General features: G+C 50.3%; 1 protein-coding gene across 1 annotated transcript; it reads left to right on the forward strand.

Moving 5' to 3' along the window:
• The first annotated feature begins 84 nt into the window (after positions 1-84).
• Positions 85-1,812, forward strand: LOC125344943 (corticotropin-releasing factor receptor 1). Its single transcript, XM_048337227.1, has 5 exons — positions 85-176; positions 407-492; positions 737-872; positions 1,062-1,103; positions 1,555-1,812. Exons 1-5 carry the CDS (start codon positions 159-161, stop codon positions 1,693-1,695), a joined length of 423 nt encoding a protein of 140 aa, XP_048193184.1. The 5' UTR covers positions 85-158; the 3' UTR covers positions 1,696-1,812.
• The last annotated feature ends 12,407 nt before the right edge of the window (positions 1,813-14,219 follow it).

Here is a 14,219-nt window from a genome sequence, read left to right on the forward strand (position 1 = left end):
TGACTGCAGAGCCTGGTTCTGTGCTGTCAGGCACTGACCTTCCCCAAGTCTCTAAAGCCAGCTCAGATGACTCCTCCTCCCTTCCTTTCCTATGACATCCCAGGTGCTGGTTTGGCAAACGGCCCGGAATATACACTGACTACATTTACCAGGGCCCCATGATCCTGGTCCTGCTGGTAAGAACCTGGGTGGGGGACAGGACATGGGCCACAGTGGGAAGGGACAACCTGCTAACTCAGGAGCTAGAAACAGGTGCTGCCCAATGAGGGGGTCCTGGCTGGGCATGTGCAGGTGTATGTGAAGTATGGAGAGGGGAGAGCTGGGGGGGGCGTGCTGAGGCCAGTATTGGGGAGTACCCACCCCAACAACCTGTACATGTCTCTGCCACCCTGCCCCTGCATTGTAGATCAACTTTATCTTCCTTTTCAACATTGTCCGCATTCTCATGACCAAACTCCGGGCATCTACCACGTCTGAGACTATTCAGTACAGGTACCTGGCTTCCGCCCACTCTATCCTGGGGGGAGGGGGGTGGGGGGGAGGAGTTCTGGTCTCTTAGCCTCTGGGTCAGGGTCCATTTTAGGCCTGGAAATTCACTGCAGCTCCCCCTGCCTCAGACATTCCTGGGACCTGCCTCTCCCCCCCCCCCACACACACACCCCATCTTTCTTACCAAGCTGGAGCCCCACCCCTGCTGGGTGACTTGTGACTCCACCCCCCACTCCCCACTCCCCAGGAAGGCTGTGAAGGCCACACTGGTGCTGCTGCCCCTCCTGGGCATCACCTACATGTTGTTCTTCGTCAACCCCGGGGAGGACGAGGTCTCCCGAGTTGTCTTCATCTACTTCAACTCCTTCCTGGAATCATTCCAGGTACAGCCGCTCCCCACTCCCCCTGCCCAGTCCCCAGCGCTGGAGGGGCCAGGTCTGCACCTGCTCTGGAGGGCAGGGGGAGGGGAGGGGTCTCCAGGCAGAGGCTGGGATGGGGAGGGGCTGGAGCAGCCCCAGCCGGCTGGGGCTTCACCCACACAGGATACCGATCCTTTTTTCCCTTCCCTCCAGGGCTTCTTCGTGTCTGTGTTCTACTGTTTCCTCAACAGTGAGGTGAGGATCTGGGACCAGGGCTGTGCTCAGGGTCCTGAGGCCCCTGAAACTAGAGGTTCCCCCATACACCCCCCCCGTCTTTTGTCCACGGCTGCCACCCCCAGGTTCCCGAGAACTTGGCCATCCACGTGACAGGCCTCCCTTTTGTCCTTGGGTAGCTGGCCTGGGGGCTCCAGTCTCTCCTGGAGCAGTCGGAAAACCCTGATGGCCAAGCCTGAGGCAGAGCAGACAGCATGGGGGCTGCGGGTAGGGACCCAAATGGCACCTTTGTGGACGACGGGTGCCCCATGCTCGCTCAAGAAAACTGTATCAACAAATGCAAACCTCTAGTGTCCCTAATATGAGTGTCACCACCTCCGGTGAGCTCTGTGTGCCGCACATCTGGACAGAGGCTTGAGGCCATCCAAAGAAGGGGGCTCCAAGGATGTCATGCTCTCCCCTCTGCCCGCAGGTTCGCTCTGCCATCCGCAAGAGGTGGCACCGGTGGCAGGACAAGCACTCCCTCCGCGCCCGGGTGGCCCGCGCCATGTCCATCCCCACCTCCCCCACCCGGGTCAGCTTCCACAGCATCAAGCAGTCCACGGCTGTCTGAGCTGCCGACCACGGAACAGCAGGAAGATGACGGCTGAGCTTGCTGACGGACTAGGGAGGCCACCAGCCTTCCCATTTCCTCCCCCTCCCCCACTGAACAGTGGCCCTCTGAGCCTGGGGAGCCACCACGCAGAGCACTGGGCTGGGCCCAGGGCCTCTGACTCCCCACTGTCCCTAGCCTTCCTAGCGAATGGGAATAGGCTGAAGATGGGGAGCTGGAAACCCCCACAGCCACTCAGGGGTGTCTGCCAAGCACTATCTTCAAGAGCACAAAGTGACCAGCCCGCTGGAGACCTGGAGTCCTCAGTCACTATGGAGAGGCCACTCATGGTCCCAGAGCATCATGGGAAACTCATGACCATATCCCGGTACCCCCTGGCCTTAGTGAGGCCTTTGGACACCATTGAGAGCCAAGGCTACATGAACTGGTCAGGATCCTTAGAAATCAGGTGACACCAGACATCTGGCCACATCACTAGAAATCACCCCCAAGCCACCAGAACACCATCAGCACTGTGGCACTGCCACCAGAAATGCCCTGCCTTGCTGCCTTGCACCCTTGGACATTTTCTACCCGCAGGCCACTCTGGCTTCTCTTACCTCACCCTGACTCCTGCCACCTCTTGTCTCTGGGTAGCCCCCTCATTTGTGAGAAGATGGGGAACTGAGGATGTCGCTCAGTGGTAACTTGGCCTCCCATGCACAAGGTTATGGGTTTGATCCTAACACCATAAGAAAACAGAAAGCCAAAACTTCTGATGAGAAGCCAGAGGAACCTGTGAGGGACAATCAGGGTGTCCCCTGAGCCTCTCTTTGAGGAGGGAGAGACCCCTGGGGGGGACCCTCAGGCTTTAGCAGCTGGTCTCTAGGGAGGCTTAGTAGCCGAGCAAAGGGAAAGGGAGCCTCCTTCCCTACTCAGGTGCCCTGGACCGGGATAGGCTATTCCCCTCCCAGGCATGGGCTGGCCCCAGCCCCCACCAAAACCATCCATGTTCAGAGGGCTGGTCTGTAAAAGGAGGCTCTAGGAGATCAGAGTGTCAGCTGTGAGCCAGTGGCTGATGTAAATAATAATATTTATCTTTTCAACCACATTTGTGAAGGCCTGCCATCTGCCTGGGCTGAGGGGGGGGGGGCGCTCTGGGAATAGGGGCCACTTTCCTGCCCTGAGGGGCTGCTGTGTTACTGGGAGACCTGCCATTCACACCTGATCCAGGTGGAGCCCCACCCCCCACCCTGGCAGGGCTGCTGGAGGGCTGGGGTGGGGAAGTGGAGGGGAGCCTAAAGGAGGAGGGCCAGACTAGGGCTGCAGGGGAAATGGGAACTAGGAGTGCTGGGGAGTTGGTGTGAAGCAACCCCTCCCCATCACTTGGGAAACTGAGGGGTTGGTTGTCATCCTCCACTGGTTGAGGGCTGGTCCCAGGGGCCATGAGCTCCCCTGTGCCTACCCCCTCCACAACGGTTCTGGGGAGCACTCTCAGGCCCCAGGAAGCCAGTGCGGGCTGCCTGGTACGGGCAGTGGGGTATGGATAAGACATCAGACCCTACAAGGGTGACAGAGTTGCCTGGGGCTCTTTGCCTCTGCAACTCTGACCAGGGAGAAAGATTGTGTGCACTTGCTCACACACGTGTGCACAGAGTTAGGTATGAGGGCATCTGCGCTCTAGGGACACATTGTTGACAACTGTGGTGCCCGAGCTGTGCAGCTCCCCCTCAAGAAGGGGCATCCTGCAGGGAGCATCTGGGCCCAGGGAGAAGCTGCGTTGTCCTTGAAGGCCATCTGGGGTGCCTTGCCCTGCCAGCTCCCCAAGTTCAGTGCCCTTAAATAGAAACAGCAGGAGACCTGAGGATACCAGGACTCAGATGGGTGAATGACTCCCTGAGCCATGTGGGGGACAGTGGGGCTGAGGGGAACAAGAGATAGACCTGGTCCTGACCTGCAGGACCGGAAGTGGTTGGTGACTGTCAAGTCGCCACAACTGAGATGGAGTTCTCCACTCTCTCTCATCCAGGGCAGGAGTGAGAGCATGATGCAGCAATGGCGTGTGTGTGGCGGGGGGGGGGGGGGTTCAACAGACACAGGAGGCTGAGAGGGTGAGTTGGGGTGCATCCCCCTTCTGCTTCATCTCCTGGCTACTCTGGTTGTTACTCCAAAGGCCTCCTGTGCACCCAGGCGTGTGCTAAGCCCATGCCAGAGGAAAATTAAGTAGTAGCTGCCCCTGGAGGGGCCCAACCACCCTTAATTGTGGAGTCCTGGGGGCTTGCAGTTGTCAGAGAAGCTGGGGGGGGGGGGAAGGGGTGTCCCTGGACTTGAGCCTCGCGGCCCCTTCTAATCCAGAGACTGTAGGAGGAGGGGCTGTTTGGGGGAACAGTGGAACATCGGAGCCCCAAACAGCATATGTTCTGGGCTTCATGCAGCAGCGAGGCTGGCCCCAGGCCTGGCATCCAAGGCTGTTCTGCGCTGAGACTGTGCTTGTGGGATAAGGAAGGGGTGAGGGGTACCTATCACTGCTCCAAGGAAGGGGCTGGCAGCCTCAGAGACTCAGAACAGGCCCTGCCCCTGTGCACCAAAGCACTTGGCTTCATGTCACACTCAGAGTCCTAGTCACCTGCAAGTCCCCACCCCTGAGATCCTCTTCATGGAAGAAAGCTATTCAGTTTCCCAGTCCTGCTTCCCGGGCATCCCCTCAGGCTCTGGCACCATGGGCCAGGCACCTGAGTCGGGACTAGAGCAGCCAGATTTGGGGAAACCATATAATTAAGGGAGGGAGAGAGGCTTGGGAATCTTGGTTCCTAATGCCATGTTTGGGACCCCCTGTAGAACGCTTTGCAAGCCACAAAATCCTTCGTAACACATATTATCGAATCCTCAACTCGCTCAGGGAGGAAGAAACGCAGCCCGTTTTGCAGCAGAGAAAAGCAAGGATCAATGACTGACCTGGGATGGAGTGCCTGGCTCACTATCCTGGGCTTTCTCCACCTCCTTGGGCCTTGGGTTGGGAGGTTGAGACCCAGAAAGCAATCAGGACAGCGAGGAGGCCTCAGCTTCAGACTGATCTGCAAGGTGCCCGGATGAAGAGGAGCTAGGCTGTGTCCAGCTGCAGAGGCCAGCTGCGCTGGAGCGAGGAGGGCTCTGTACACCCAGCCTCTGTGCCCCACCTCCTCTACCCCTTCTACTCCTTAAAATGATGCATAGCCTCCAACTGGGCAGCCCAGGCCGCCAGAAGACACAGAGGGCCTCTAGCACCCCATCCAGGCCATGCCCAGCCCCTGTGGGGGTGCCATGAGCCTCCGGCTTGGGGAAGAGGTGTGTCATGAGGAATGGGAACTCAGAGAGGTAGGGCATTGCTGACATTACTGTGTGTTCCCAGATACCAGGACAGCCCAGGGAATATTACCTGCTCTCTCTTCTGCCCTGCGAATGTGTCTCCCACTTAACAGATGAGGAAAGTAGAGCTCAGAGAGGACACAGATCTCCCTGAGGACGCAGCAGTAGTGTGGCTGGCTGAGAATGCAAGGTGGCCTCTACAGTGTTCAACTGTTGGCAGCAGCAGGTCTTTGCAGGTGACCTTCCCTGCTCCACTCCCTCCTTCAGTGCCTGCCTCAGGGAAGTTCCCCTGCTGCATCCTAGTCTATAGTGCATTCACAAAGGAGTAGGGGCTACTGGAGTTGGAGCCTCAGGCTGGAGGCTGGAGGCTCCACCTCAAAGCACAGCCTCCCACCTGCCTGCTAGCCACCACCCTGCAGCTCAAAATCCAAAGAGGCGTACCAATGTGAGGTTATGTAGCAACAACTCCTCTTCTTCCCTTTGTGGGGTCCTGGACAGACCCTGCCCCATTGCCCATTGGGCCTAGGCAAAGGGTGAGGTTGAGTCTTAGCGACCTGCACTACCAGGGGTAGGCAACATGGCAGGAGGTGTCTCTGTCTGTCTCATCTTTATTCCCAGGGTGGTATGGCAGGGGCCTATAGCCATCTAGGCCCTCCCTAGCTCTGCACCAGCTCCAATCACAAAGCAGAAGAGGAAACCTGCAAACGGGTGGAAGGAGTGGCCAGGGAGCTGGATGCCCTCTCAGTTTTCTGGAGTGTCCACCCTGGCTGAAACCCGCTACTCACACATGCTCCCCTCCCTGCCCTGATTGAATGGAAATTAATGTCACATGTCCAAAGGGAAGGCAGAGACCTAAGCCCCAACGGCCTCACTCAGCCCTCTGATACTCGAATCTTAGCTGAGGGAGGCTGGGCAACAGGGGACAGGGAGATGCTGCAAAGTGGTCATAAGAGACTCGGGGTCTACAGAGTCCAGAGTTAGAATTACAGACTGGGAAATGGGCCAGTGGGTACAAGGTGAATGTGCCAGCCAGGACAAGTAGTTACAAAGGAGGACCACCCCAGGGCTGATGGCCCTGGGTGCGGCAGGAGAGTGGGTGCGTTCTAGGGAAGCAAGGATTGAACAGGTGGCAGAAAGGAGAAGCCACGGAGGGATGGGGCCTTCAGAGAGTGTGAGCCCTGAACCCCAGGAGCCCCAGGGCAGATCCATGCGGAAGGAAGGAGTGGGCTCCCCCAGATGGCCATGGTTTTTGGACCCCAGTGTGGGGCATACAGTCAGTGACAGATCCTGAAGACCCACCCCGAGGACAGACCCACTACAGGCAAATGGAATTAACCCTTGTTGTTTTGTTTACTATGATAAAAGGCATATAACATAACCATTCCAGCCATGTTAAAGTATATGATTCAGTGGCATTAAATATATTCCTACTCCATAAATATGTATAATTATATATAAATAAAATATTACTCACAAGGTTGCACAACTGTCCCCCCCTCTCTAGTCTCAGAACATTTCCACACATTCCCACCCCCACACCAACGGAAACCCCATAACCCAGCCCACAGTCACATCCCACAGCCCTGGTACCCACCATAAATCTGCTGTCTCTCTACATTTGCCTCTTCTGTAGTATTTTTACTTTACCAGATGTTTTCAAGGTTAATCCACAATGCAATATGTAATCAATGGCTAGACAAGGCTCCCTTCTATGCAGACACCAGGCCCACCCTATCCATTTGTCAGTTGAGGGAACTCACATTCTTTCCACGTGTTCCAGGTCTTCATTCACAGTGCTGCGATGGGTTCATCATGAACAAAATTCAGTTCTTATAGATATATGGCCTGGATTAAACTTGCTCTGTCATTCGATCATTCTCTTTAGCCAACTAAATGGCTGCGCCATTTTTACATTTCCACCAACTAGGGGTTTATTTGTTTGTTTGTTTTTGTTTTTTAGTAATAGCCAACTCAGAGGGCATGTAGGTCTTAGTTGCTAAAAGACCCCCCTCCCCCAATCTCTTGTTGGGACTCTTTTGTTTTTGTTGCCAGTCCTGGGGCGTGGACTCAGGGCTTGAGCACTGCCCCTGGCTTCATTTTGCTTAAGGCCAGCACTCTACCACTTGAGCCACAGCGCCACTTCCGGCTTTTTATATATGTGGTGCTGAGGAATCGAACCCAGGGCTTCATGTATACAAGGCGAGCACTCTACCACTAGGCCGTATTCCCAGCCCATGAATCCAATAGGTCTCAGTGAGAATCTGGGCTGTCTTAGCTAGGGGAGGGGGGACAGTCTGTATGGGGGCTGCAGACCTAGCTGGCTTCTACCTGAAGTTAAAGTGCTTGTGAGGCAGGCAGATCACACATGGTCTGTGCTTATCAGGGCCACTTGCAAGCCTAGCCCATAGACCTACCGATCCATCCACCCTAAGATGCTTCCAAAAGACTATTGCAACCTCCAAACAGTTCTGATAAAACCCCTGCCGCCAGCCTACCAGGAGCCACGATCCTGATAACCAGGCTGGCTTTTTTTTTTCTTTAAGTGTTACAAAATCACCAAACAACAGAGGTGAGATTCAAAATTTAATAAAAAGGAAGATACAATAATGATGGGAAAATGAGTGCATGTGCAATTAAATAGTAAAATATACAAATGAAGATAAATATATATTGTGTACACATATAGACCTCTATTTCCTTAACATCCCAGAAATTAACATTGAAATAGGCATTTTCCACAGAGGAAAAACAGGAAAAATGGGGACATTTTTAAAAAACATTCCTAATTGTACAAAGGTGTTTCCATTTAATAAAGCCATTTATGAGTATAATGTCATCTGAATGTCACCCCCTTCCAACATTCTCACCCATTGTCCTTTACCCACCCCTTCTCTTACTCTTTTGTTATTGTTGGTTTATCCTAGTCCTGGGGCTTGAACTTAGGGCCTAGACACTGTCCCTGAGGTTTTTTTTGCTCAAGGCTAGTGCTTTACCACTTGAGCCACAGCACCACTTCTGTTTTTTTCTGTTTATGTGGTACTGAAGAATTGAACCCAGGGCCTCATGTATATGAGGCAAGCACTCTTGCCACTAGGCCATATCCCCAGCCCTAAACACAAATTTTTTTGACAAGGTGTTGTGCAAAAAGGGTACAGTTACATAGTAGGGCAGTGTGTACATTTCTTGTGATATCTTACGCCCTGTTTTTCTTTCCCTTCTCTAGGTCAGGTAGATATATATACAATATACAATGTATCAAGAACATATACAGTGGAGGAGAAAGATGGCGCCGAGACAATAGGGAGGCACCCCGACTCGCACCAACTGAATAGCGAGCTGGGAACTCCAACACCCAACACTCCACCAAGAACCCAGCAAAACCAGCATCCAGAAGCAGTGGAGAAACGCAGGAAAACAAAAAGGAGCAAAAAAGAAGAACCGAAAACCTACACGGAGCCGGAGATTAATCGGGGCACCCTCCCCCCACCAGCCGGCCCTGGCCCAAACAGGGTCAGGCTGGGAAAGGGAAACCCGGCGATCGGCAGACAGGTTGCCAGGAGCGCAGAATCCATATAGCGGGAGACCCCACGGACACAAAGCAGGGTGCGGACCAAGACACACCCAGCAGCGACGAGAAGTTCGGGTCCACACCGGATTCGGACAAGGGAACCCAGCGCGGCAGAAAGAGGGAACGGGGGAGCCACCACGACACTTCGCCAACCCCTGAAGGGCCAACGGCGGTGCGGGACACGCACACAAAGCAGCAAAAGTGAGTCCCCCATAATCCCTTCCCCCAACGGGAGACCCAAGCCCGACAAAGACGATATATCTCCCTCCCTCCCCCTCCCCACTCCCGTGGGAACAAAGATTCCCCAAATCAGGCGGGAAGCTCCCAGCAGGCACTGGGAAGCCAGTCTAGCAGGGGAAGGGCGGAACAGCCCCAAGCCCCCAAAGGTTCCTGAACTGGCAGAACCGGCCCCGTCCCCTTCCCAACAGGGGCCAGGGACGGCCGGCAGGGCAAGCCCCACCCGAGGCGCCTAGACCTTGCGGACTCTTACAACTAAAATCACAGGCGCTGGTGGGCAATACCAGCCCAGCAGGGTCACCTGAGCCTGATCTCGTTCCCCCTCCTCGAAGCGGAGGCGAGGTCTGAGGGTGCCAAGCCACACCCGGACAGTCGATCCCACTGGGCCCCACACATACTGCTTCCCCCCCCCAACGGACTCGCGAGAGGGCGCAAGCACAACCCAACAACCCGGGGCTCGCTCTGGGAGGCAGACCCCACTTAAGTGCCTGTTGTAGGGGACTCACAGTGCACAGGAGGGCGGGGCCCCGGCGAAAGCGCCCGCTCTGATAGGCGTGCCCTGCACTGGTGGGCGGGGCCACAGCGACAGCACCTGCTGACGCAGACACGCCTACACAGAAGGGAGGGAAGAACTACACAGACTTCCAGATGCGCAAATCACAAAGAAACATAACTCAGTTCATCAAAGGACAAGCCAACTCGCCAGCTCCAAAAAGCAGCACGACTGGAGAGGAGATGGAGAATAAAAAAGCAAATGAGGACATGTTAACAGGAATGATCGAAACCGTCAGAAATGAAATCAGAAAACAATTCCAGGAGTTTAGAGCGGAAATCTGGAAGGACACCCAGGAAGCCAAGAAAGAAATGGAAGCAAAACTGGATACAATGCAAGCCTCGTTTAAAGAAATGGAAGCAAAAATGGATACAATGCAAGCCGCCTTTAAAGAAAATCTCCACACCCTGAGAATTGAAATGCATGAAAAAATAGATTTAAAATACAACTCTTTAAAGGAAGAAATTTCCACGATCAGAGCTGATATGACAACCATGAATAGCTCTCTGACATCCATAAACTCCGCAATTGAAACCATAACACAAAGAGTGGACCATATGGAATCCAGAATCTCTCGCCTGGACGATGAAGCAGCTGACAACAACCAGAAAATGACCACACTCCAAGAAAAGGTGAAGCTTCAGGGAAGATTACTCCAGGAACTAATGGACAAAGACAAGAGATATAATCTGCGTATAATTGGAATAGAAGAAGGAGCCGAATATCAGAGCAGAGGGCTTAATCATGTTCTCAATAAAGTTATTGCAGAAAACTTCCCCAATCTCACAGGGGACCCCATCCAGGTAACCGAAGCCTATAGGACACCTGGCAGGCCAGACCCCAGGAAAACCACCCCAAGGCACATAATATTCAAGACTACAGACCTCAAGATTAAAGAGCAAATTCTGAATTCAGCCAAAGCGAAGAAGGAAACTTTTTTCAATGGGAAGAGGATTCGAATAACATCCGACTTATCCACACAAACTTACCAAGCTCGAAGTGAGTGGAAGAACACCATCCAAGTACTTCAGAATAACAATTTACAACCTCGGATCAAATATCCAGCGAAACTGGAGTTCACATTCGAAGGGAGAACCAGATCTTTCCACACCAAAGAGGAGCTAAAGGAGTATGTGAATAAAAAACCAGCCCTACAGCGAATATTAAGAGGGGAAGCCCACCCAACAGAGATCGTAAAAGACACACAGACAGATTCAGAAAGAAACTTCAATAGCCAAAGTCCAGCAGAAACACAAGCTCACTAAAGACAAGAAGAAAAAAAAAAAACAACAGGAAAAAACAGCCCAACAAGAAAATGGAAGGAGAAAAAACACCCTTATCCTTGATCTCTTTAAATATAAATGGCTTAAACTCCCCGATCAAGAGGAGCAGACTGGCAGAATGGATCCGCAAGCAAAAAGTTGACATCTGTTGTCTACAAGAGACCCACCTTACAGCAAGGGACAAAAACAGGCTTCGAATGAAAGGATGGAGCAAGATCTACCAAGCAAATGCACCCACCAAAACGGCAGGTGTAGCCATCCTGATCTCAGACAAGCTGGATTTCTCTTTAAAGTCCACTCAAAAAGACAAAGAAGGACACTACATATTGATACAAGGAAAAATCCAGAATCAAGACATCACGGTGATAAATGTATACTCACCGAACAAAAGAGGCCCGACATATGTCAAGCAAATTCTCACAGAATTACAGAGCAAGATAGATGCAAACACAATCATAGTGGGTGACTTTAATACTCCTCTCTCTCCAAGAGACAGATCCAACACCCAGAGGATTAGTAAGGGAGCTGAGGACCTAAATAACACCATTGCCCAAATGGATCTAACAGACCTATATAGAACCTTCCACCCTACAGAGACCCAATACACCTTCTTTTCAGCAGCCCATGGATCATATTCCAAAATAGACCACGTCATAGCCCACACAAAGAACCTCAGCAAATACAAAAGAATTGACATCATCCCATGTATTATATCTGATCACAGTGGATTAAAGGTAACCCTCAACAACAAAGGATACCACAGAGCCTATACACACTCTTGGAGGCTAAACCCCACGCTGCTATCCAACACTTGGGCCACAGATCAAATTAAAGATGAAATCAACGAATTCATAAGCCACAATGACAAAGAAAACACATCACAAAGAAACCTATGGGACACAGCTAAGGCAGTACTGAGGGGCAAGATCATTGCACTCAGTACCCACATTAAAAGAATGGAAGCAGAGCAGGTGAATACCCTCACGATGAAACTAAAACAACTGGAGAAACAAGAAATGACAGAATCTAAAACGACTAGGAGGGGAGAGATTACAAAGATTAAAGAAGAGATAAATCTGATTGAAAATAGAAAGACCATTCAACAAATAAATAAGACTAAAAGCTGGTTCTTTGAGAAAATAAACAAAATTGACAGACCCCTTGCAAGACTCACAAAAAAAAGAAGAGAAGAGACTCATATACGTAAAATCAGGGACTCCACAGGAAAAATTACAACAAATACACACGATATTCAAACAATCATAAGGAGCTATTTCCAAAACCTCTACTCAACAAAAAACAATAATTTTACAGAAATGGATCAATTCTTAGAGAAGTACAAACTGCCCAAACTGAACCAAGAAGAAATAAATCAACTAAATAAACCAATAACTTACGGTGAGATACAGGAGGTAATCAAGAACCTCCCTACTAAGAAAAGCCCAGGCCCAGATGGATTCACCAATGAATTCTACAAAACCTTTAGTGAGGAGCTAATTCCAATACTCCTCAAACTCTTCCGCGAAATAGAAACGGAGGGAAAAATCCCGAACTCATTCTACGAAGCTAATATCATACTCATCCCCAAACCAGGCAAAGATCCAACAAAAAAAGAGAACTACAGACCAATATCACTAATGAACACAGATGCAAAGCTCCTCAATAAAATATTAGCTAACAGGATCCAGAAAGTGATCAAGAATATCATACATCATGACCAAGTAGGCTTCATCCCTCAGTCACAAGGATGGTTCAACATCCGTAAATCAATCAATGTAATTCACCACATAAACAGAACTAAAATCAAGAATCACATTGTTATCTCAGTCGATGCCCAAAAAGCCTTTGACAAAATACAACATCCATACCTATTAAAAGCTTTGGAGAGAACAGGAATAGATGGAACATTCCTCAAAACAATAAAAGCCATATACAACAGACCAACTGCTAATATCATATTAAATGGAGAGAAACTTAAATCATTCCCCCTAAACACAGGAACAAGACAAGGATGCCCACTCTCCCCACTTCTGTTCAACATAGTACTGGAATCCCTAGCCATAGCAATAAGGCAAGAGGAGGACATCAAAGGGATCCACATCGGCAAGGAAGAAATCAAGTTATCCCTATTCGCAGACGACATGATCTTATATCTCAAGGACCCAAAAAACTCAGTACCCAAACTCCTACATCTAATAAACCAATTTGGCAAAGTAGCAGGATACAAAATCAATCCACAAAAGTCAGCAGCTTTTCTGTACACCAGCAATAGACAAACAGAAAAGGAAATTATGGAAACGATTCCATTTACAGTAGCCAAAAAAAGAATAAAGTACCTAGGGATCAACTTAACCAAGGACGTGACGGACCTATTCAATGAAAACTACAAAAATCTAATAAGGGAAATCAAAGAAGACACAAGGAGATGGAAAGACCTCCCATGCTCATGGGTAGGCAGAATCAATATAGTGAAAATGGCCATACTGCCCAAATTGTTATACAAATTCAATGCAATACCTATCAAAATCCCAGCCACATTCTTCACTGAAATAGAGAAACCAATCCATAAGTTCATATGGAACAGCAAAAAACCTAGAATAGCCAAAGCAATTCTAGGCAAAAAACATAGTGCAGGAGGTATCACCATACCAGACTTCAAGCTCTACTACAAGGCCATCATAACAAAAACAGCATGGTATTGGTATAAAAACAGATCGGAAGACCAGTGGATTAGAATTGAAGACCCAGAAATAAAACCGCACTCTTACAGCCAACTGATATTCGACAAAGGAGCTAAAGACATACAATGGAATAAACATAGCCTCTTCAACTACTGGTGCTGGGAGAACTGGGCAGCCATATGCAGAAAACTCAAAGTAGACCCAAGCCTATCACCATGCACCAAGATCAACTCAAAATGGATCAAGGACCTCAACATCAGACCTGAATCCTTGAAACTACTGAAGGACAGAGTAGGAAAGACACTAGAACTTATAGGCACAGGAAGGAACTTCCTGAATAGAGTCCCAGGCGCACAACAAATAGGGGAAAGACTCAACAAATGGGACTACTACAAATTAAAAAGTTTCTGCACAGCTAAGGTCATAGCCACCAAAATAGAAAGACAGCCAACGATATGGGAAAGGATATTTACCAGCACAGCAACAGACAAAGGCCTGATATCTGTCATCTACAGAGAACTCAAAAAACTAAGCCCCTCCAAGCCCAATAAACCTATTAGGAAATGGGCAAAAGAGCTAAAGAGAGACTTCACAAGAGAAGATATAAAAATGGCAAAGAAACACATGAGGAAATGCTCAACATCCCTGCTAGTAAAGGAAATGCAAATAAAAACAACCCTGAGATACCACCTCACCCCAGTTAGAATGGCCTATACTCTGAACTCAGGAAACAACAAATGCTGGAGGGGCTGTGGGGAAAGAGGAACCCTTCTCCATTGTTGGTGGGAGTGCAAATTAGTACAGCCACTTTGGAGAACAGTATGGAGGTTTCTCAAAAAGCTCAATATAGACCTACCCTATGACCCAGCCATACCACT

The sequence above is a fragment of the Perognathus longimembris genome, unplaced genomic scaffold, assembly GCF_023159225.1.
Source record: "Perognathus longimembris pacificus isolate PPM17 unplaced genomic scaffold, ASM2315922v1 HiC_scaffold_4710, whole genome shotgun sequence".
Lineage (NCBI taxonomy): Eukaryota > Metazoa > Chordata > Mammalia > Rodentia > Heteromyidae > Perognathus > Perognathus longimembris.

Excerpts from the sequence above, each read along its gene's own strand:
- LOC125344943 (XM_048337227.1), top strand. Across the intron at positions 493-736 it reads TCTGAGACTATTCAGTACAG|GAAGGCTGTGAAGGCCACAC; the intron begins GTACCTGGCTTC and ends CCCACTCCCCAG. Across the intron at positions 873-1,061 it reads CCTTCCTGGAATCATTCCAG|GGCTTCTTCGTGTCTGTGTT; the intron begins GTACAGCCGCTC and ends CCTTCCCTCCAG.